A 21749-nucleotide genomic window follows, 5' to 3' on the forward strand; every position below is an offset into this window, starting at 1 on the left:
GATGGAGGAAGCCAGAGGGTCACGTCTCTCTGAGCTCTGAATAACACTGAAGACATGTCTACTCAAATGTGAGTGCCCTTAATGTGGTTTGAAAATGAAAATATGGTTGGGTTGAAGTAAAAATGCATTGCCAAAGGTTGTTTGGGTTGAAGTAAAGATGCACTGCTAATGGTTGTTTGGGTTTAAGTAAAAATGCACTGCTAATGGTTGTTTGGGTTGAAGTAAAAATGCACTGGTAATGGTTGTTTGGGTTGAAATAAAAATGCACTGCTAATGGTTGTTTGGGTTGAAGTAAAAATACACTGCTAATGGTTGTTTGGGTTGAAGTAAAAATGCACTGCTAATGGTTGTTTGGGTTGAAGTAAAATACACTGCTAATGGTTGTTTGGGTTGAAGTAAAAATGCACTGCAAATGGTTGTTTGGGTTGAAATAAAAATGCACTGCTAATGGTTGTTTGGGGGGGGGGGGGGGGGGGGGGGGGGGGTTGGGTTGAAGTAAAAATGCACTGCAAATGGTTGTTGGGGGGGGGGGGGGTGAGTTGAAGTAAAAATGCACTCCAAATGGCTGTTTGTGTTTTTTTTGGGTTGAAGTAAAAATGCACTGCAAATCGTTGTTCAGGGTTTTTTTGGGTTGAAGTAAAAATGCACTGCAAATGGTTGTTTTGGGGGGGTTGTTTGGGTTGAAGTAAAAATGCACTGCAAATGGTTGTTTGGGCGGGTTTTGGGTTGAAGTGAAAAGGCACTGCAAAGGGTTGTTTGTCTAAACTTGACAACTTCCTGTTTGCACTATATTGATTTTAGGTAAAACGTTACCACTTATGGCTGTGATTTTTGCCCATCTTACTCAGTCCCCCTCCGCTGATCAGGTGCAGAGGATTCTTCCCATCAATGAAAAATAAGTGTTATTAGTGTTTAAAAAATGTTGAGAATCTCTCTCCTGTCAATCAAGCCATGAAGGCCACACCATTTCCGGTGGAAGAGGGAGGGATTATAAAACCCGGAAGAGTGGGTGTGGCTCATTCTCTGCATGATGGTGGAGGGAGAGGTCACAACTCTGCCCGAGCTGTGAATCAACTGAACACACTGAATGTCTACTGAACTGTAAGTGTGGTGTTTTGTGTGGTTTTATGGTGGGTTCACCTTGCTTGAAATGGTATGAAACTGCATTTGAATGTGGTGGCCTTGCACCCTGCATGAAATGGTATGAAACTGCATTTGAATGTGGTGGCCTTGCACCCTGCTTGAAGTGGTATGAAACTGCACTTGAATTTGGTGGTCTTGCACCCTGCTTGAAGTGGTTGGAAACTGCACTTGAATTCGGTGGCCTTGCACCCTGCTTGAAGTGGTAGGAAACTGAACCGAATTTGGTGGCCTTGCACCCTGCTTGAAGTGGTATGAAACTGCACTTGAATTTTGTGGCCTTGCACCCTGCTCGAAGAGGTAAGAAACTGCACTTTAATTTGGTGGCCTTGCACTCTGCTTGAAATGGTAGGAAAATGGATTTGAATTTGGTGGCCTTGCACTCTGCTTGAATTTCAAGGAATAGCCGTGAGTCAACTGCCAGCCCACCAGCCGTGAGTGAGCTGCCAGCACATCAGGCTTGAGGGACTGAGCTGCCACCCCAAGAATCTATTTGGCCCACAATGTCCATACTAGCCCTCAGGAGACCAGCAGTCCCTGCAGCCAACAACACCCATACCAGCTCTCCAGAAAGCCCCCCCGCCCCCACTGGCCACCAATATTGGAATTGGTGGAGAGGTGGAATATTGCGTTGGGGGACCAGCGTGTGAACATAGGACCCAACGGGTCCCACTTAGTCTAGTATATGTATATATATATATATGTAGAGAGAGGGGGGGGGGGGGGGGGGGGAGAGGAGTGGGTGAGCGAGAGGGAGTTTCAATCCTCCCAAATGACTAATCCCACTGATTAATTGTGCTCTCCTACAAAAACATGAGACATACAAAATTGTGACTACCTCAAACATGATGTGATTTAAAAATTGCGGTTCAACTACAGTCTTACCAATACAGCACAATTTTAAAATGCTTTAAAACAATTAGGAAGGGTTTGGGATTTGAACTGAGGTAATATTTCATTACTCATGAACTTGGTGAATAAATCTCTATTATTAAAAGTTAGATGAACCTGTATTTGTGTGATTGCAAACATGCCATTCATTTCCTAAAGCAGCTCTTTTAATCCACAGGAGTGAGCCAGGTTAACGTATTTCATTTTTTTTTTTTCCATTTACTCTTGAATCTTTCATTTACTCTTAATAAATTCAATGTAATTCACATAATCCTCTTACAGGAATATCCCTCTGTAGACACAGGACTTTCATGTGTCTACAGAGCCAATGGAATTTGCACATTACTGATGGCCTTGCAAGCAATGTTGTTAACAAAATGAAAATATTGATGCAGAGTAAGATTTTGTCCAACAAAGATTTCCCAACTGACTCATAAACATTGGCTTAGCATTTGCAGTGGGTCACTTGGTATGTTCATGTACTTCAGTTTTAGTCAGCTTTTGTTGACAGTTGCTACTTATTACATGTGAATTGGGCATGTGGTAACAGTTATCTATCTTCCTTGTTTCTTGCAATTTCTTCATGACTAACTTTCTCAGAACAAGAGTACCATGCATGTTAATTTAACATGCTTTCATTTTTATGTAATGTTCACTTCTGATTAGTCCAGATTTTTGTGCTGAGCTCTCTTGCATCCAGTTGATGACTTAACTAGCCTGATCTTGATTAAGACATCAAATAATTGTTTTAAATAATGGTCAAGCCAATGTACATGAACTTGAGTGCCGTCTAAAGAGTTTGGCTTCTGATGTTGATTTGAGAGGAAACTAAATCTTGTTCCTAATCTGTGGTGAGAATAAACCTATTCAACCTCTCCCTTTCGCTCGCACCCCCTAGTCCTGGCAACATCCTTGTAAATCTTCTCTGAAACCTTGACAATATATTTCCTATAACATGGTGCCCAGAACTGAACACAATACTCTAAATGCGGTCTCACCAACATCTTGTACAACTGCAACATGACCTCCCAACTTCAATACTCTGACTGATGAAGGCCAATGTGCCAAAAGCCTTTTTGACGACCTTATCAACCTGTGACTTGACCTTCAAGGAACCATGAACCTGCACTCCTAGATCCCTGCTCTACAACACTCCCCAGAGGCCTATCATTCACTGTGCAGGTCCTGCCCTTGTTAGGCATCCCTAAATGCAATACCTTACATTTCTCTGCATTACATTCTATCAGCCATCCCTCAGCCCACCTGGCCAATTGATCAAGATGAGAACATGGCGGATTTTTATTTGATGTAAAGGGGAGATCATTTATTTTGTTACTCGTGGAGAGAGCAGGAGAATATATCTGAAACAGTGGTAGTATAAGCACACAATCTTATAGATCCATGGTGCTCCACCATTCCCTGTGCCTTACACTGGAAGTGGTCCAGTCAGCAACCCCTTTTACAGTGATCTTCCCAGTTCGTATCCTGTTAGACTGACATTGGCGAGTTACCAGTTTTGTGCATTTTCTACATTTCTCCTGGTGCTGCCTGAGAATTGTAGCACATTGTTGATTTTTCTGTTCCAAAACCACACTAAGATTCTTATTAGACTTGCTTAGTGTCCATGGTTACCTCAACACCAGTGGGGCAAAGAATTTTCTCACAGTACTCAGTGGAGAGATGCCATTTATTTATTGTAATTCAACACTCCACAAAAAAAAAAATCATGTTTTAACTAGCTCTTTTTTTAAGCAAAATGAAAAGTTTGAATACACTGTTATGAGACCAGCTTACTACCAAAACACAGAAGGAGTAACCAGGCTAGATAACTAAACACCCGGACAAAGAGGCAGCTAAGGAATACAGCGGAAGAGTCAAAAAAGTTCAGGGAAGGAATCACAACACACAGGGACTTAGCAGCTAAAGGCCTGAATGCCAACATTGGGACAAACATAACAGCTGTTTTATGGTGCTGTTCAGTGTAAAGATGCTCTATTGAAAGCCCAGAATTTGCAAGCAAAATGTCAGGAAAGATCCAGAGGCCACTCAGGCAATCAACAAGCAGGGATGGTCAGGGGATGTACATTTTCCCCCAAAGCTACTCTGCAGCTGGGAAACAGTTGTCAAGCCAACCACATTAGAAAAATGTTACAATACAAATGACATGATGAATAGTCCATTCCCAGTTCACGACATTCTTCATTTTATTCATATCGTTGCCGGGAAATGAGAGCAGACAGAAAAGCAAACAGTGGGCTGAGAAAGTGAAAAGAGAGGTCCTTGAAGAAGCCGTCTTCTTCTGAGGTTCTCTCACAGGGTCAAGGATGACATGCTTTAAGTACTGAGAAACAGAAGACACCTACATGCCCTCTATTATATTATGGGGTTAGTGTTCAGCTCCCACACTACCAGAGGGACTCAGCAGAGGAAGATCTTGATCTTATTGCAAGGAGATCAAACAAACGGTCTCTGGTCTCATGTACACCTATGCATGTGTGCAGAGAAAATTATTTTATCTGCTCCTTCTTCCCCAGTTGCACTCTCTCATCCTCCTTCATCCTGATCCCATCTCCTAATTGCCTCCCTTAGCGTGCAGGATGGAACTGCAGATGCTAATTTATATCAAAAATAGACACAAAATGTTGGAGTAACTCAGCAGGTCAGGCAGCAGCTCTCGAGAAAAAAAGTCTGAAGAAGGGTTTTGACCTGAGACGTTAACCAATTCTTTTTCTCCAGAAATGCTGCCTGTCCCCGCTGAGTTACTCCAGCATTTTGTGTCTGCCTCCCTTAGTCCTCCTTTCCCAGCTCCTCCTCCCCCTTCATCCACCCATGACCTTCCTCCATTCTCCAGCTGCCATGCATGCCATCTCCCAGCTTGAAGTTGTTTTCCACTCAACCCCCGCATATGCCCAGTTTCTCTCTTTGAGCACATCCCCGCTGCCAATGGTCCTCATCCTTCAGGTTACAGCAGTGGCCTGCAGTCCAACCCTGGCTCCTTTGGAAACATTGGCAGCGCGTTCAGCTGCCCTCCCTGGTGCCCTGCACTCAGGCTGGTGACAGCTGGATGTGGGTTGAACTTTAAACATAAAACTTACGATGAAATATTCTTTCTTTGTAGAAATATTCGTATTGTTGTCACTCCAATCATAGGCCAATTCTTCCTCCTCCTTTTCATTTAGCCAAATAAGCTCAGTTGTCACATTCGATACAAAACTGTGCAAACTTAACAAGTGTCTCAAACGCAACCTTGATGTTTCCTGAGGAAGAAAAATAAAGGGTTACATAGAACAAGGGTTAGTCATAGAGTGATACAGTATGAAAACAGGCCCTTCTGCCCAACTTGCCCATACCAGCCAACATGTCACAGCTACACTAGTCCCACCTGCCCGCATTTGGTCCATATCCCTCCAAACCTGGCCTATCCATGTACCTGTCTAAATGTTTCTTAAATGTTGGGATAGTCCCTGCCTCAACTACATCCTCTGGCAGCTTGTTCCATACACCCACCACTCTTTGTGTGAAAAAGTTACCCCTCAGATTCCTATTAAATCTTTTCCCCTTCACTTTAAACCTATCTGGTCCTCGATTCACCTACTCTGGGAAAGAGACTCTGTGCATCTACCCAATCTATTCCTCTCATGATCTTGTAGACCTCTATAAGATCACCACTCATCCTCCTGTGCTCCAAGGAATAGAGCCCCGGCCTACTCAATTTCTCCCTATAGCTCAGACCCTCCAGTCCTGGCAACATCCTCGTAAATTTTCACAATGTTCACAATACTCCAAATGTGACCTCACTACGACTTATACAACTGCACCATGACCTCCCAACTTCTATACTCAATACTCTGGTTGATGAAGGCCAACGTACCAAAAGCCTTTTTGACCACCTGATCTACCTGAGACTCCACCTTCAAGGAACTATGCACCTACACTCCTAGATCCCTCTGCACTACAACACTATGCAAAGCCCTGCCATTTACTGTGTAGGTCCTGCCCATGATAGACTTCCCAAAATGCAGCTCCTCAAATTTCTCTACATGAAATTCCATCAACCATTGCTCAGCCCACTTGGCCAATCGATCAAGATCCCGCTGCAATTTTTCACAACCATCTGCACTATCTTCAAAACTACGCACTTTTGTATCATCTGCAAACTTGCTAATCTTGTCATGTATATTCTCATCCAAGTCATTGATGACAAACAGTAATGGGACCATCACCGAACCCTGAGGCACACCACTAGTCACAGGCCTCCAGTCCGAGAAGCAACCTTCCACCATCTCCCTCTGCTTCCTTCCAAGGATGGGTTGATGAAATGAAGAGTTGTAGCTCTTCATTTGTGTCCAACAAACACGACCACTTTATTAAGTAACTAAATTGAAATGTTGGTGGGATTGTTTGCACAGTGGTTAATACTGCTGCTCAGAGATCCAGGGGCCCAGTTTAAACTCAACTCTGCACATTTGCAGAGGACTTTGGACTTTGCATGTTCTCCATTAATCAAATTTCTTCTGGCTTCCTCCCCCCCTTCTAAAGATGTGCTGGTAGCTTAACTGGCAACTGTAAAGTATCCCTTAATAATATAGGAAGTGGCAATAAAATCAAATGGGAGTTGATGGACACTCTTGAGAATGAAATTGCTGGGAAAATAGCAGATGGGGAATGAAACTGATGGGTTGATCTGCTGCGAACCAACGCAGAGCTGATGGACCAAATAGCCTCCTTCTATGTCAGAATATGTTGAAATCGCATGGCCTCAGAGTCATAGTGTCAGACAGCGTGGAAACCGGCCCTACAACCCAACTTGCCCACAATGACCAACATGTCCCGTCTACACTAGTCCCACCTGTCTGCATTTAGCCTATATTCCTCTAACCCTGTCCTATCCATGTCTAAATGTTTCTTAAACATTGCAATAGTACCTGCTTCAACTACCTCTTCTGGTGGCTTGTTCCATACACCTGCCACCCTTTGCATGAAAAAGTTACCCCTCAGGTTCCTATTAAATCTTTTCCCCATCACTTTAAACCTATGTCCTCTGGTTCTCGATTCCCCAACCAAATGATGCTTATATAAAATAAAATGTTCACGATAAAATGCAACTGCACGTATTAGATGAATTAAAAAGGTAAATGAAAGTTCTTTGTCAGCATCATTTTTTGAATATGGAATATATTAACTTCAAGGTTTAAAGGTCAAGGTTTCAAGGTCAGTTTATTGTCACATGTACGATTTAAGGTACAGTGAAATTAACTTTCAATTATTTAAAAAATATTGCTTCCAATCATTATTCCTCACGTATTTTGATTGGTGTCAATGCATTGTCTTTGTCAAAGTACAGAGGTTAATTCCCCATTCTCAATCTACTGTAATTTAGAAGTACAATTGGTTAAATAGATAACATTAATTATATTTTTAAACTACATAAATAGATCTTTTGAATATGCATTGACAGTGCAGAAACTGAGCTAGATATGTCACATAATTTTAGACATACCTACTCAAATAAACAGGGACTAATATAAATGCATTAAATTGCTTAAGGGATTGAAGAACAGGTCTGCTTTGTTTCAACAAAGATGTGCCTCAAAACAATGAGCACAGTTTGTACCAAAGAATCATTCAAGTGAAAGTGTTTTATTCTGCTCTGATTTAATTTAATTATCTTTATTGACAGGATTTGATCGGACAACTGATAGCTTTTAATACTTGTGAATGAAAAGGTTTTAATGCCCTTAAAACATTGTGCACTTACTGCCTATTTATAAAGAAACAATTGGATACTTCAACTGATTAACTTACCAGTAGTTTGAGGTATTGTACTTCCAGTTTACTTAGCGTATCTGAATAACTGGTCTTGAAGTTTGAAGAGATTTGGCCCTGTAAAGATTGGGAATATTTATTAATTAATGAAGGTTGTTAAGGTTTCTGCCAAACCATATCAAGACACAAATGCATTTGCACCACATCAAAGCTGATGTGAAAGTTATATTCCTTCATACTTGCTAATTTTAAATCCTGTAAGTCAGTAACTAACAGCACAGGAGTACCTGTACCACCATTACAGATGAACTGCAAAGATGGCGTGTGAACAGCATGAGGAAGCTGGGCAATAAATGCAATCTTGCAAGCAATGCTGACATCTTAAAAATACTTTTTTTTTTAAACATAAGCCTCTAATAAAGCTCCCCAAAGTGACCATGTCACCAAAAGCAACTAATCAATAATTATATAGAGCCACATAATTAAATAGCATTGTTTATTCTTCTGATTGCAAAGACGGTGAAAACTGTACTGTCTGGTAATATACTGAAAGTTTGGTCCTCCCTGTTCATGCACTTTTGAGTTTGTTCACCATTCTCCACCAACTGCTGCAGACCACAGGGTTTAAGGGTTGTTGGAGTTACACAATATGGGAGTTGGTACTCCACAAACATTTGCATTGAGATCACATTTAGTCCTTGTTTAACAAAATGATCTGCACTTGGGAATCAGAAGTAGAATTTTAAAATCTGTGGAATACAGATTGTTGGGGTAGGATAGTGAAGAATACATTTTTTTTTTTTTAAAGCAAGGAAATATTAATAAACTTGCAGAATGAAAATGTCAGGTCATTTGCAAATTAATTACTATTTACATTGGTGAATATGAAGCATTACACTTTGATAGTAAAAATAAAGAGGACACATACTCCTTGGAAAATAAGAATTACAATTGTGAGGATGAGCACAGGGACCCAAAGATATAACAGTAATTAGAACAGTTCGACAATACATGGATAGGACAAGTTTGGGGGGGATATGGGCCAAATGCAGGCAGGTGGGACTAGTGTAGCTGGCTGGTATGGTGTCACTGAATGATCCCACCTAACAAGAATGAGTCTAACCGCCACTTTTTCATATTGAATGCATTACCTTCACTGAATCCCTCCAATCAACAGTGGGAGGCATCATAGACCAGGAATTCAATAGGATCAGCTACCTAACTGATCATAACTGGGTATCCGTGTGGGAAAGAACTGCAGATGCTGGTTTAAATCGAAGGTAGATACAAAATGCTGGAGTAACTCAGCGGGTCAGGCAGCATCTCTGCAGCAAAGGAATGGGTGACGTTTCGAGTTGAGACCTTTCTTCAGACGAAGCCTGAATTAGAATGAAGATTATTGTGGGGGCAGAGATTGCCGGGGTAGTGAAGAGCATTACAGTTAGATTTAGAGATTTAATAAGGATGAAAATTCTAAAATATGTATTTCTAAATTAGGAACCAGTACATGTCAGCAAGCACAGGATTAAAGAGCAATGGGATTCAAAGCAGTTTATAACAAGTATAACAAAGTTCAGGAATGTAAAGATGAAACTTTTTAACTGCCTAGAAATGCATTGGAATATTCCCATGTCACTCATTTGGATTTTATTAATTTTGAGGATAAGGGATGATGGCAATCAGATCTCAAGAGGAACAGTTTATCACATTGCTCTGCACTGGGTAGTATGGTCAGCAGTTGAGAAAATTATCTCGTTGGGCAATTTCAGCAACAGCTAAGTTTAAGATTTTAATTATTTATTATAATGCACTTACATTTTTTTCCCCCCAAAATAGTGAGACAAAATAATAGGAAAAAAAGTTACTTCATAAATTTTAGCTTCTTTAAGACTAGAGTCCAGTTCTTCCACTGCAGCATGGATTGTCCTGTGTGTTTCCAGCTGCATCTCCACATTGGGCAAGTCCGTGCCCCATTCAGCTCGATCAAGTTTAACCTGCAGAAGGAAGCCATACATTATCAGCTCAACAGCACTCCAGCATTAGAAATGCTTTCAGCTGCTCTAGATTGTGTAGATCCTGTGTTTGGACTATCTCCCAACACGAAAAGTTTGCTTAAATATACACCAACAAATTAAACTGATCAAAACCGAGTCAGGTATTAATTACTGTGACTGCTGACATTGCTGGGTGTATCAAATGGTTGCAAGACACTAATACAGGATAAATCCATCATAAAAGCCACAGTGTACATATAACAAGAACATTTCTAACTGGGATGATAGCAGAAAAATAATGCTGGTAACTTTATACATAAAAGTACACCATCAGAAAAATGTCCATTAACTCACATATGCACACCCTCACACATAAACATTATGCTCCAATCACAATGATCCTCAAACCTTCATGCAAACAGCAAGCGAGACAGTTATGGAACAAGGTTCGCATAATTTGTGATAGGGAGAGATTATTTAGAAACAAGCTTATGAGTTTTTGCATTATATTTTATAGACCTTGGAGGATGTATATTCGAATCCTGCACAGCAAGAGAATAGTGATTGCTGGCACCTGTACAAACAGATTCCCAAAGAGCCTGTTCCATAATGAACAATTACTAAAGGACAAAAAGGGAACGGTGAACGGGAAAGCAAAACCCGAACAATACTTTTCCACTCGTGTTTTAAGTTTTGAAATATGAAAAGGTCCACAAGAGATCTAGCTTGCTAGGTCTGAATTGTATTTCTTTTCAATCTTAGAGCAGCATCAAAAATTATACAGGGACAAAAATCAAATTTCAATGGGGATCTGCATTTGCCTCCATTCAAGAAACTGAAATGGTATATTGGTAAAGTCATCTAAGGTCATCTCAAAGAGTGCTGCGACATAGCTGTAGTATAGAAAAAAATGATACAGAGATGAGAGAATGTAAGTATAATCAGAAATAGAGCTTTATGCGGGCATGCGGGACGAGTGTAGATGGGACATGTTGGTCGGTGTGGATGGGTTGGGTTGAAGGGCCTGTATCCACATACTATGACTCAATAAAAAACATTGCTTGCCTGGAACTGGAGATCATGAGGCTCTTGACAATATGAATCTAATTCTAAGCTATGTGAACTATTTATTCTAAGGTGTACTGCAAAGAACACTTCTGTTTAAATGAAAATGTGTTCAGTACCTGCGTTTCCTCCACCCAGGCCAAAAGCTCATAGACAAATCGCAGGCTTCCTTCATCTTGCGTTGAAGAGATTGCAATCAATTCTGATCTTGTTGTGGGTTTTTTAAATCCCGTGAGGGAGGAGATGTGCAAAGTGCTTGAACCAACATCAGTTGTTAAGTCAATGGCAGTCAGGTTCAAAGGCTGCAAGTGGTCTGTTGAGGAGATAAAATGTCCTTTCCTGTACAGGTTGGTGCACTCGAGCCTCAACGTCACCAGTTCATCCTGCAGTTTAATGATTCTGCGAAAAAATGGCGAGCATGCTGAGAATTCAAGATTTTTGGAAAGAAAATACACGACTGTTCTACTTACACAAAATTCAGCAGGTGCACTTTTGAAATGGTTTCGATAGCAAAACATTTGAATCAACATTAACAAAACATGTATAACTAAAAGCTCCTGTTAATCATCAATAAATAACACAAAACCCAAATCACACCATTTTATTCGGCAACACATTGTGAAAAGTTTTGTCATTTTTTTCTGCAGAAGGTTTTTAAGAATTTAAATATACATCCTTCTATCAAACGACCACATGCATGTAATATTGACAATTTATTCCATGTAATACATTATGGAGTAGATGTTCGTTCTCCATTCAATCAAGGTTTATTGCTGCAGCAAAACCAGTTACTGAAGCAATGAAATAACTGACTTGATTTTGCACTAACAGCTTCAGTTTTGTGCAAGTATCCAAATCGTGATTACGATTTAACTGCGGCAGCAGGTAATTTAAATTGGAAGCCTCATTGTATTGTACTGAATGGGCATGTATCTTCCAAAGTTTCAGTTGCCAATTCAACTACAATTATTTGATTTTATGACAATAATATATTGAAATATTATAACTAGGCAGAGTTGGATCTGCATTAATGCAAGAATAATGAGTGTATCAGTGCAGATAAACACATCTACACTTACCTCATAACAATCTGTTCCACCTGATAATACTTCTCATCTCGGAGAATCTGCACGTCAATTTGTAGCTGTCGTATTAATCGTTCACATTCTTCTAAGTACATGACCACTTCAGTTTCATAATGAAACTGCTGCCCTGATTCTAAATGAGTAGCATCCTGTAAAAATAAATTCAATTTATTAGATGTCAACAGAAATCCAGTTTGTTTTAAACCTTTAGTGGGCAGTCAAACTGCTTGGCTTCTTTAGAGTTGACATCTTTACTTACAGCCTGCAGGGTATTTTTGGCTAATGTTAATTTTTCTTCGCAATTTAAAGCTCCATTTTGAATTTTATTGGCAATCTGCAGTAGTAGTTCCAGCCTTGAATATAACATAAAATAGAAGAAATTAATTTCAATTTACTAATGTGGCTTTCTGTAATGCAATTGTTTGTATTCATTGCATAAAGCATTTGTTTGCATCAGACCGTTTTTATTCTTATATAGTAGAGTTAAAGCAAACTAAGGCAATAATTTCAAATCTTTTATCATATACATGAAAATAAATGAATTACTCCATGAAACATAACAGATCCATAAATTTGTGAAATGTAACAACCATTCCTCTTAACGTTGCCTGTTTTGTACACTTGGGTAAAGAGGGAAACTTTGATTGTTACACAAAAATTGAAAATGAAATAAAAATGTAAAAATTGGACTTGTTTAAAAAGTAATATTTATGAAATTTGTGGTCAAAATTGTTTGCAGAGTATAAAAATGATTGATGCAAATTGAAACTCAGGTTGCTGAGTAATTAAAAAATTGCATGCTATTTATTCAATGGTATAATTCCAATATTTCCAATGGAAAATACAAGTCCCCAAACAAGAAACTATAAATCCTTAGCCCACCTTCCAAATACTAACACTCTTCTCCCCGAGTTACTCAAGGATACAGATTTTTTTGTGAACATCTCACAGCAATTTGGCCTTTGATAATGGTTTAGCCTTCCATGTCACTGAAGCAGTGTCAGAGTGATGGGAAGCTGGTAAAGCAAAAGCTAACCCAAGGACACAAATGACCGCAACTTTGTTGTGCAGCATCAGGCACCCCAAGAAACAATCCATATAATGGCACATGAAAACACAACTTTAAAGCATGAGTTAAGATTATTAAAGACAATTGAAGGCAGCTGGCTGGCTTGTGGCCTACTCAGCAGATTAACCCACCAAAGGGTCACTGAAGCGGTATTTACTTTTAGTTTTAATGTGTTATGCTGTTCTTTTATGTTAGTGATGCAATTAGCATAATAAGATAAATGCATAATTTGTGTTCTATTTAATTACACACATTACTGCAGTTGACATCTTGTTCATTAAATGTGAAACATGCTACATGATAATTGCAATTTTTGTATAAAGTCACCTACAAATATAAACATTCACAGTATGAGGGATAGGAGAAAAGAAACCTACTAAAAATATTTTAAATATTTTTGCAGGGCAAAGGTAAGAAAAAACACTATTTCCTACTCATTAAAAAATCCAATAGGAGATCCTCATTTAAAAAATCCTACACCGACTTCCATGAACAAATCAAAAATATGTTCGTCAGTTTATTTATTGAAGAATACACATAATGTTAAAAATGCACAATACAAGAACCAAACACCCCATAAGCAAAGCCAAACTGGTCCAAGTTTTAAAAAAAGCAATGGGTTTCCTAAAGTCATCCCTCTGAATTCATCTTGCCATTGTGTGAAATTTCCTTTCAGTGTAGCATGCGATACACAATTCAAAGTGAAAGATGTTCAGCCATAATAATACTCAGATAAGCTGATGTGTCACACCATTATTTGGTCGTTGCTGTGTCCTGAATTTCATAAATACACAAATTGTGTTTCTGTTTTGAATATTTGTAATATTAAATGTAATATAAATATAATTAATTTCTGCAACAATATATTTCACTGCTGAAAAATCTGCAGTGAATACACTCCCAGCCCTTTTGTGGTGGCAGATGCATCAACAGTTTCTAATACCAAATTAATGTGTGCCTTAAAGGAATATCAATGCTCATAAATTGCTTTGACAAGGGTACTGATGGAAAGTTAAATATTCCAATGGCTAGCTCTGCAGAGAATAGTATGAAAATGTTACTTTAATCTATTGTTGCACTTGCTTGTAGACCAAACCTCATTATAACACATAAACTAACCTTTCTACTGCAGGTCTGAGGGCTTTCTCGCGATCTAACATTTCAAAGATCAGTTTGCCCCATTCTTCTTCTACATCATTGGGGTGGAAACCTTGGGGAAGCATAAATCGACCAAACTCTATCCAAACCTAGAAGCAAAGATATAGATTTATTGAAAAATATTGAATAAAATTTATTCCAGAACTTCATCCTTTACTACTTTGACTAGGGCTTGCTTGCAAGATCCAGGTGATAAACACAACACAGATCAGGCGTCGACAGCCAGATCCTTAAAGGGGCAGCTATAAATTGTCACCTTGAAGGTCATTTTTGTCCCCCAAAATTACCTGAATATGAGGGCAAGATAAGCAGGAATGCTTCTCCTACATCTAAGTTGCAAACAAGAGACATTTCACAGACCTATAGTCGAATTAAAATAGAATCGTAGTAGCTAAAATAAAATCATATGAAGGGCTATACATATGAGGCTAAACTTTTCACTGTCCCTCAGTACATGTGACAATAGTAAACTGAACTAAAATGAATCTTCAGACCTCATTCAGACAACACTTTATTAATGCTTAAATTCATTTCTGGATCTCAATGTCTTACCTCAAACAATTTGTACAAATGTTGTATTTGTGCCTTTTCTAGTTCTTTTGCTGGTAATTCAGTCTCTTTAAAATGTACATATTCATTATAAAGTGCCTGAGTGAGAGAAGGGAAAGGAAACGTTCAATCAGTGAAAAGAAACAGCTTGTACATGCTTCGTGGAGAACAAAACATGCCAGTTTAAAATAATTAATATATCCATTCACTTTATTTTCTACAAATACATTACTGCCTTTAGCCAAGAGTCAACTGCCTGGGCTACAGACTTCAGTCTTCTGTCCTCCACAAACATTGTTATTGTTTATGGAGGACACTCAAGTTTCTTCATTTCTCCATTCCTTTCTACTCAAGGCAGTATACAATATAGAAATGAAAACCAGTCAGATCTCCAATTTACAAGTTAATTTGGTGCATTGTACATTTGATCCTGAGTTACCTGATTTCATATACTTAGAAAAATCGAATGCCCTATCCTATAAACAGTTAAAATCATTTTTTAATAAATTTAAACCAAAGTCAAATGATATATATTTTTTTTTAAATAATCGGCATTTGCTCTGGCTCCAATCAGAGCTGATCTTCGACCTTAACTCTACCTTCCTGTAATCAGGCTCAGGGCCTTCAAACCACAATTTGGTCTAGTAAACATTCATCATATTCCCTTCATAAATGCAGTAAGATTGCCTTGCTCTGACATGCCATAATCTTAAAAATAAAGACCAACAGACCTCGCTTTCCTAATGTACTGATGTATTTGCACATTGACTCTTTATATCCAACTTCAGAAAGGTAAGGACGGATTAGGCATATAGTGCATGGCTTTGTGCATGGGAAATCATGTTTTCACTAATTTGCTTGAGTTTATTTAAAGAGGTGACCCAGATGATTGCTAAGGGCAGTACAGGAGGTGCTGTTTACATGGAGTTTAGCAAGGTCTTTGAGATGCTGCAACATGGTAGGGTGGTTGGGAAGGTTGGAAGATTGAAAGGATGGGGAGTTGGCTTGATGTTAAGAAATAGAGGATAGTAGATTTCTTGTTGTATTTTACGTCTAATTTTCTCTAGCTACAGGTGCACAACCTTTTATCCGAAAGCCTTGGGACCAGACACTTTTCGTAATTCAGAATTTGTCGGTCTTCGGAATGGAATTTTTTTAGCGTAGATTTTAATGGCTGGCTCAGTGGTAGAGTGCTCGGCTCATATCCGCAAGGTCGCGAGTTTGCGCCTTGATCCCGGCAGTAAACTCGGTCGCGAGTTTGAGTCTTCAATGTAGTTTTTTCTTGCAGAATAAATGTTTGTATGAAATGCAGTGTAGGAGAGGTGCACTGACTGTGTGGGCAGAACTTTGGAAGTGATTGCCCACCAGTCTAAAAAGCCGCTGTGTCTCCCTGTCCCTGGGATAGCAGGGGGCGATCAAACAGCACAATACCCCCTCCCCCTCCAACTCCAGAGGAATCCGCTCCCTAATGGGCCGCTACGGCGACAAGTGGCAGTTTGCCCACAGCCCGAGCTGCGCCCCCTCATCCGCCACCCCAAGAACAAGACGTACCTTGCACACCATCAGCTTCTGCCCCTACGTGTTCCTCTGGAGTTGGAGCGGGGCTGGGCTGGAGTTGCTGCTGGCTGTGGGTCTCTGGGATCTCCGTGCTTGCAGTGGGCCTGGGGGTCGGTGTCCCGTTGGCCCTGACGTCTCCGGCCACCCCCCTGGACTGGAGCTGAGACTGGGAACTGTACCGCCCTTGCCCCCTCCCTCTGCAACAGCAAACAACCCCACTCTCCTGCAAGGGCGGTACAGCTCCCGGAGGATGGCAGGTGGCCGGAGACGTCAGGACCAACAGGAACCCGCTCCCCGATGGGCCCCTACGACGCCCCGAGCTGCGCCCCGTCATCCGCAACCCAGGTTCCTCTGTAGTTGGAGCGGGGCTGGGCTGGGCTGCTGTTGGCTGTGGGTCTCTGGGATCTCCGTGCTTGCAGTGGGCCTGGGGGTCGGTGTCCCGATGAGGGGGCGCAGCTCGGGGAACGGCTTCTGGTGGTCCTGACGTCTCTGGCCAGTTTGCAGTTTTCCTCTGGAGTTGGAACGGGGCTGGGCTGCTGCTGGCTGTGGGTCTCTGGGATCTCAGTGCTTGCAGTGGGCCTGGGGGTCGGTGTCCCGTTGGTCCTGACGTCTCCGGTGACTCACTGACCTGCTGCAATCGCCGACTTGAAGACAGTGCAAAGCCCCCGCGCCGGTGCAATGGGCGGGGAGCTGGAGAGGGGAGGGAAGGGGTCACACACATGGCCGGGAAGCAGAGGGGTGTAGGTGGGGTGAAACTGAAGGGAGCGACAATCTGCTGCTGCCTGCCCCGCTGAGTTAAAAAGTTCCCACGCAAGACTCACGAAACACTGTGTATCGTGAGTCTACCGTGGGAACTTTTTAACTCAGCGGGCAGGCAGCAGCATATTGTCAATTATTAACCCTCCCGCGCAATATACCCTCACCTTCTCTTTTATGAATGGGGATTTAGTTCCCCTTTCTTCGAGGACCGACCGGAGGTTCCGCTGTCACCTCTGCGGGCCGCCCTCGGTGAACGTTTTCAAGGACCTTTCTTCAAGGACCGAAAAAATGTCCGCTATTCGGAGGTTTTCGTTATTTGGATCTTCGGATAAAAGGTTGTGCACCTGTACTAATATCTAATTAACTCTACATTAAAAAGAAATGTATTTTCTTCCTATCAAAATACATTTGACATCAAAATGTTTCCACACTCATTGCGCCAGTTAATAACATTTGGCAAATGTAAAGGTTGACTCATCATTCTTTAACAACCTTTTCACAAACAACTTTCTTACCTAACTTTATATCAGGAGTAAACTCAGATCAAATTCATTGTTACAAACTGTATGTAACTTACCCCAGAGCTGCACTAAATAAATCCTTCCGTTGAAAATTACCTGTTTATTCCTGGTTGGTTTCAATCAATCCTCAATCTATTGCAAACATATTACCCACAGCAGTCCCAGTAGTTCTGCTCATCTTTATAATTTTTTTTGTTGAAAATCCAAATTTACTGTTTCTCCTTTCTCCACCCTGCCAGCTCCAGTTGTTAAATATATTTCCTTCAACATTAATTCACAATAACTTTGACAAACCACATGCATCATAATAGATATTTCCATTTCACCCATTTGTAACAAAATACTATCTTACTTATGGTTCATGATTTTCTATATTCACATTTGTTACAAGTTGACATCTTGCAATCATTCCAAAATACGGAGACTTCCGGGAGATTTAAATGAATTCATTTGAAGTAAAATATTTCATTAATGTTATTATGTATGCAGACAAATGTATAACATAACCAAATGATTCTCAGATGCAAATGAGTTAATTATGTGGATAAGAGCTGGAATTAGTATACAACATAATACTCTGTTTTCGACTTGCAGAAACTCATTTGTTAAACAGTGGATGGAAAGAAAACATGCACCGAGTTTCACTTATCAGGAGAAATATGATATTTGGTTACTTCATTGTAAAGGACAAAGCAGGATAAAATGCCAGTAATCACCTTAAGTTCTACAGGATTGTGTGGAAAAGCTTTATCGGACATCCGCCTGATGTGCTGCCTGATCCACTGGAAGAGGTAGTTTACTTTATCTTGGTATTCCTCCCATTTGGAATCAACCTCCTAGAATCAATACAGCAACAATAATGAGAAAAAACTAAAACTCAGCTACAATACTTTTGCAATGACAAAACTTTTTTTAACATGTTCTGTGTACCTAAGTACTCACATTCTGAGTTAACTTTGACTTACTGTGTTCATATTCTGCGTAGAAACAAGCCCTGTCAACATACCCGTCTACACCAGTCCCATCTGTCTGCATTTAGCCCATATCCCTCTAAACTTATACTATCCCTGCACCATGTCTAAATGTTCCTTAAACACTGTGATAGTACCTGCCTCAACTACCTCCTCTGGCAGCTCATGCCATACACTCACCACCCTTTGTGTAAAAATGTTACCCCTCAGGTTCCTCTTAAATTGTTCCTCATCTCCTTCAAACTGGGTACTTTAAATGTATCTACATATTTTTCAAGTGACAAACTGTAACTGTAGTTTCATTGCATCATGAAAATTATGAGCTGAATATGTTTACGATTTAATGTGAAAAATACTAGTTATACTTAGCACCTCCACCTCACATATGCAACCAGGTTGAATTAAAAGTATGGAAGAATGAATACTTACATTTGCAGTAATACCTTCACCACCTTCTGGGACCTTGGGGAATGATTCATAAATAGAGGAGACGTAAGTGAGCACCGATTTCTCATCGGGCGATGGGACATCAACATCTGAAAGAACAAGTCCATGTTAATTCAGCAGTACCAGATATTCAGAAATGATAGATCAAATGCATGCAATAGCTTCCTTCTCCTAAAACATGTATACAAGCAACTAACATGAGGGAGGCAATTTGTCCTTTGAACAGCTTCACCATTCAACAAGGGTCTTGACCCGAAATGTCACCTATTCCTTTGCTCCATAGATGCTGCCTCACCCGCTGAGTTTCTCCAGCATGTTTGCCTACTCACCATTCAGCAAGATCGTTGTTAATCTTGATTCATCATTTTTGTTTGTCATATTCTTATTTTCCTTCATTGCTCTGATATATTAAAAAAGAATCAATCTCATTTTGAATGCCTGAGCTGTCAAAGCCCTCAAATGAAATTAATTCCAGAGATGAACCATTCACTGCACAAAGAGATTTCTCCTCATCTATTTATCCGCCTCCCCTTATTCCTCAGGAGGATGAGGGGTGACGTAGGAGGTTTTGAAATTATGAGTCACAGTTAGTCAGAATTTTTTTCCCTTTGCAGGAGAGCCTAGATTTGGAGGGCACCAGTTTAAGGCGCATGGGAAGCAAAAAAAAAAACCCACGAAGAGTAATTATTCACACAGAGGATGCGGAATATTTGGATTGAGCTGCCAGAAGAGATAGAGGAGGAAGATCCTGTCATAACATTTAAAAGGCATTTGGACGGGTAATCAGACAGGAAAAGTAATGAAATATGAGCCTAATGCAGGCAAATGGGATTAACATAGGTAGGCACCATGGCCAGCATGGTTGAAGTGGGCTGTGTGTTTCGGAGATACTCTTTTTTACCTATTAGAGATAGAGTCATAGAGTGATACAGTGTGGAAACAGGCCCTTCTTCATTTCCTTTTTTTGGCATCCCTCAGGATTAACGATGAATTATTTCCACTTCATTACTGTAGGTTCTGAGTTCACTAATGTGGTCAGTGTTACAACATCTGCCTAATCCACAGATAGGCGTGGACATGGGTGAGCACGGGCAGGCAGGTGGGCACTTTGTGAGGTGGTATGTTACTGCTGCTGCTTGGGCTTTTGAACAGGACTTTTGTGTTCTTCATGGTCTTGAGTTTGTCAATATTATCCTAAACATGGCTTCTCCATTTGGAGCACTCAGGAGCCAGAGTTTCCCTAAAATCAATGGCAAAGTTGCTCTTCAAAATTTGTTCTGAGAACGTTTTTGAATCTCCTCCTGTTCACCAGGCAACCTCTTTCTACCATCAAAGTTGAACGACTCTGTACTTTTCACATGTTTGGTTTCAACATCGCTGATTAAGAGAACTCTAAGACATTGTCAACTCATTCAGTAAAGCAAACAGAGAATTAACTTTACATTTGATAATTATAAGACCAAGTGTCTGCCGCAGCATTGTGTCACCTGACAACAAAAGTCCATGTTGAAACGCCAGAGAAGGTGGATGAAGGCACATCTTGTGGATGAAATTCATTAGTGCCTTGAGAGGTCAACACAGACTTTAAATGTTTCAGGAAAAGGGTGTTTGAACCTAGACCTCAAGCTCGGCTTAAAAATTATGGTCTATCGCCCAACAGTGATGCCTACACTTCTGAAACACTGGAAAAATACAAACCTTTTCCGCACAAATTAATCAATCTTCAAATTAATTTCAGGTATAGGCAAATCAACATCAGCGGTATCTCCCAGGTCAATGGCCTGAACCTTGAGGCCCTAATTACTTTACATATTGCACATGCACTCTGTACATGCATTTTGCACATGCACTTTGTTCAGCAGTTGCTTGGTTTGGATCTGGATAAAAGGCTTCAGAAAATGCAAATACATCTTATCTACTGGTTTCCCTTATCTGCTTGACTATATAAATCCTCAAATAATCCATTACATATGTCAAACATAACTTCCTTCTCATAAATTCAAGCTGCCATATGTTCGAAAAGTCCCAGATTTGTCAATATTTTAGTTAAGGCACATTTATCTTATATTCTCATTTTACTTATTTCCAGGATGTGAATGTCATTATAAAAGACCACATTTATTGTCCATTCATACATGTCCTAAAAGCAAACAAGTACTATAACAAAAAACACCATGGCCATTATCTTTTTTTTTTTTTAAGTTAAATTCCACAGACTCACAGATTCTGTGGAATTCTCTGCCTCAGAAGACAGTGGAGGCTGATTCTCTGGATACTTTCAAGAGAGAGCTAGATAGGGCTCTTAAAGATAGCGGAGTCAGGGGATATGGGGAGAAGGCAGAAACGGGGTACTGATTGGGGATGATCAGCCACGATCACATTGAATGGCGGCGCTGGCTTGAAGGGCCGAATGGCCTACTCCTGCACCTATTGTCTATTGTCTACTGACGCACCCTCCTTTGCTATCACAGTTTTTGAGATTTAATAATTACTGACAATTATATCATTTATTGCGCAATTCTAAGTGACCTTATAAAGGTGATGATAAGATTCCTTCTTCAATCACTGCAGTTCCACTGGCAAAAGTAGTTTCACAAATGCATCCAGGACACTATTCCAGGATTCACAACGCATTTCCAAGTTAGGATGGTGTATAATCTGGGAGGGAAATCTGCAAGTAGTTGTGTCCCATGTATCTGTTGTCTTTGTTCGGCCTGGCAGTAGAGATCTCAGGGTTAGGAAGCACTGCTGGAATTACCCAAGGAACTGTAATGCAT

At 40.3% G+C, this 21749-nt stretch overlaps 1 protein-coding gene across 29 annotated transcripts in view; it reads right to left on the reverse strand.

Annotated features, from left to right (window-relative positions):
* The window catches only part of macf1 (microtubule actin crosslinking factor 1), a 437138-nt gene that overhangs the window by 200211 nt on the left and 215178 nt on the right, over positions 1-21749 (reverse strand). For all 29 annotated transcript variants that reach the window (XM_033045293.1, XM_033045299.1, XM_033045287.1 and 26 more), the window contains 10 exons: positions 18955-19061; positions 18271-18390; positions 14721-14816; positions 14130-14257; positions 12201-12294; positions 11936-12090; positions 10976-11255; positions 9663-9791; positions 7837-7914; positions 5127-5288 (listed from right to left, as the gene is read on the reverse strand). In XM_033045293.1, coding sequence (XP_032901184.1) covers positions 5127-5288; positions 7837-7914; positions 9663-9791; positions 10976-11255; positions 11936-12090; positions 12201-12294; positions 14130-14257; positions 14721-14816; positions 18271-18390; positions 18955-19061 — 1349 coding nt within the window. The remainder of the gene's footprint in view (positions 1-5126; positions 5289-7836; positions 7915-9662; positions 9792-10975; positions 11256-11935; positions 12091-12200; positions 12295-14129; positions 14258-14720; positions 14817-18270; positions 18391-18954; positions 19062-21749) is intronic.

Source organism: Amblyraja radiata, chromosome 27 (assembly GCF_010909765.2).
Source record: "Amblyraja radiata isolate CabotCenter1 chromosome 27, sAmbRad1.1.pri, whole genome shotgun sequence".
NCBI lineage: Eukaryota > Metazoa > Chordata > Chondrichthyes > Rajiformes > Rajidae > Amblyraja > Amblyraja radiata.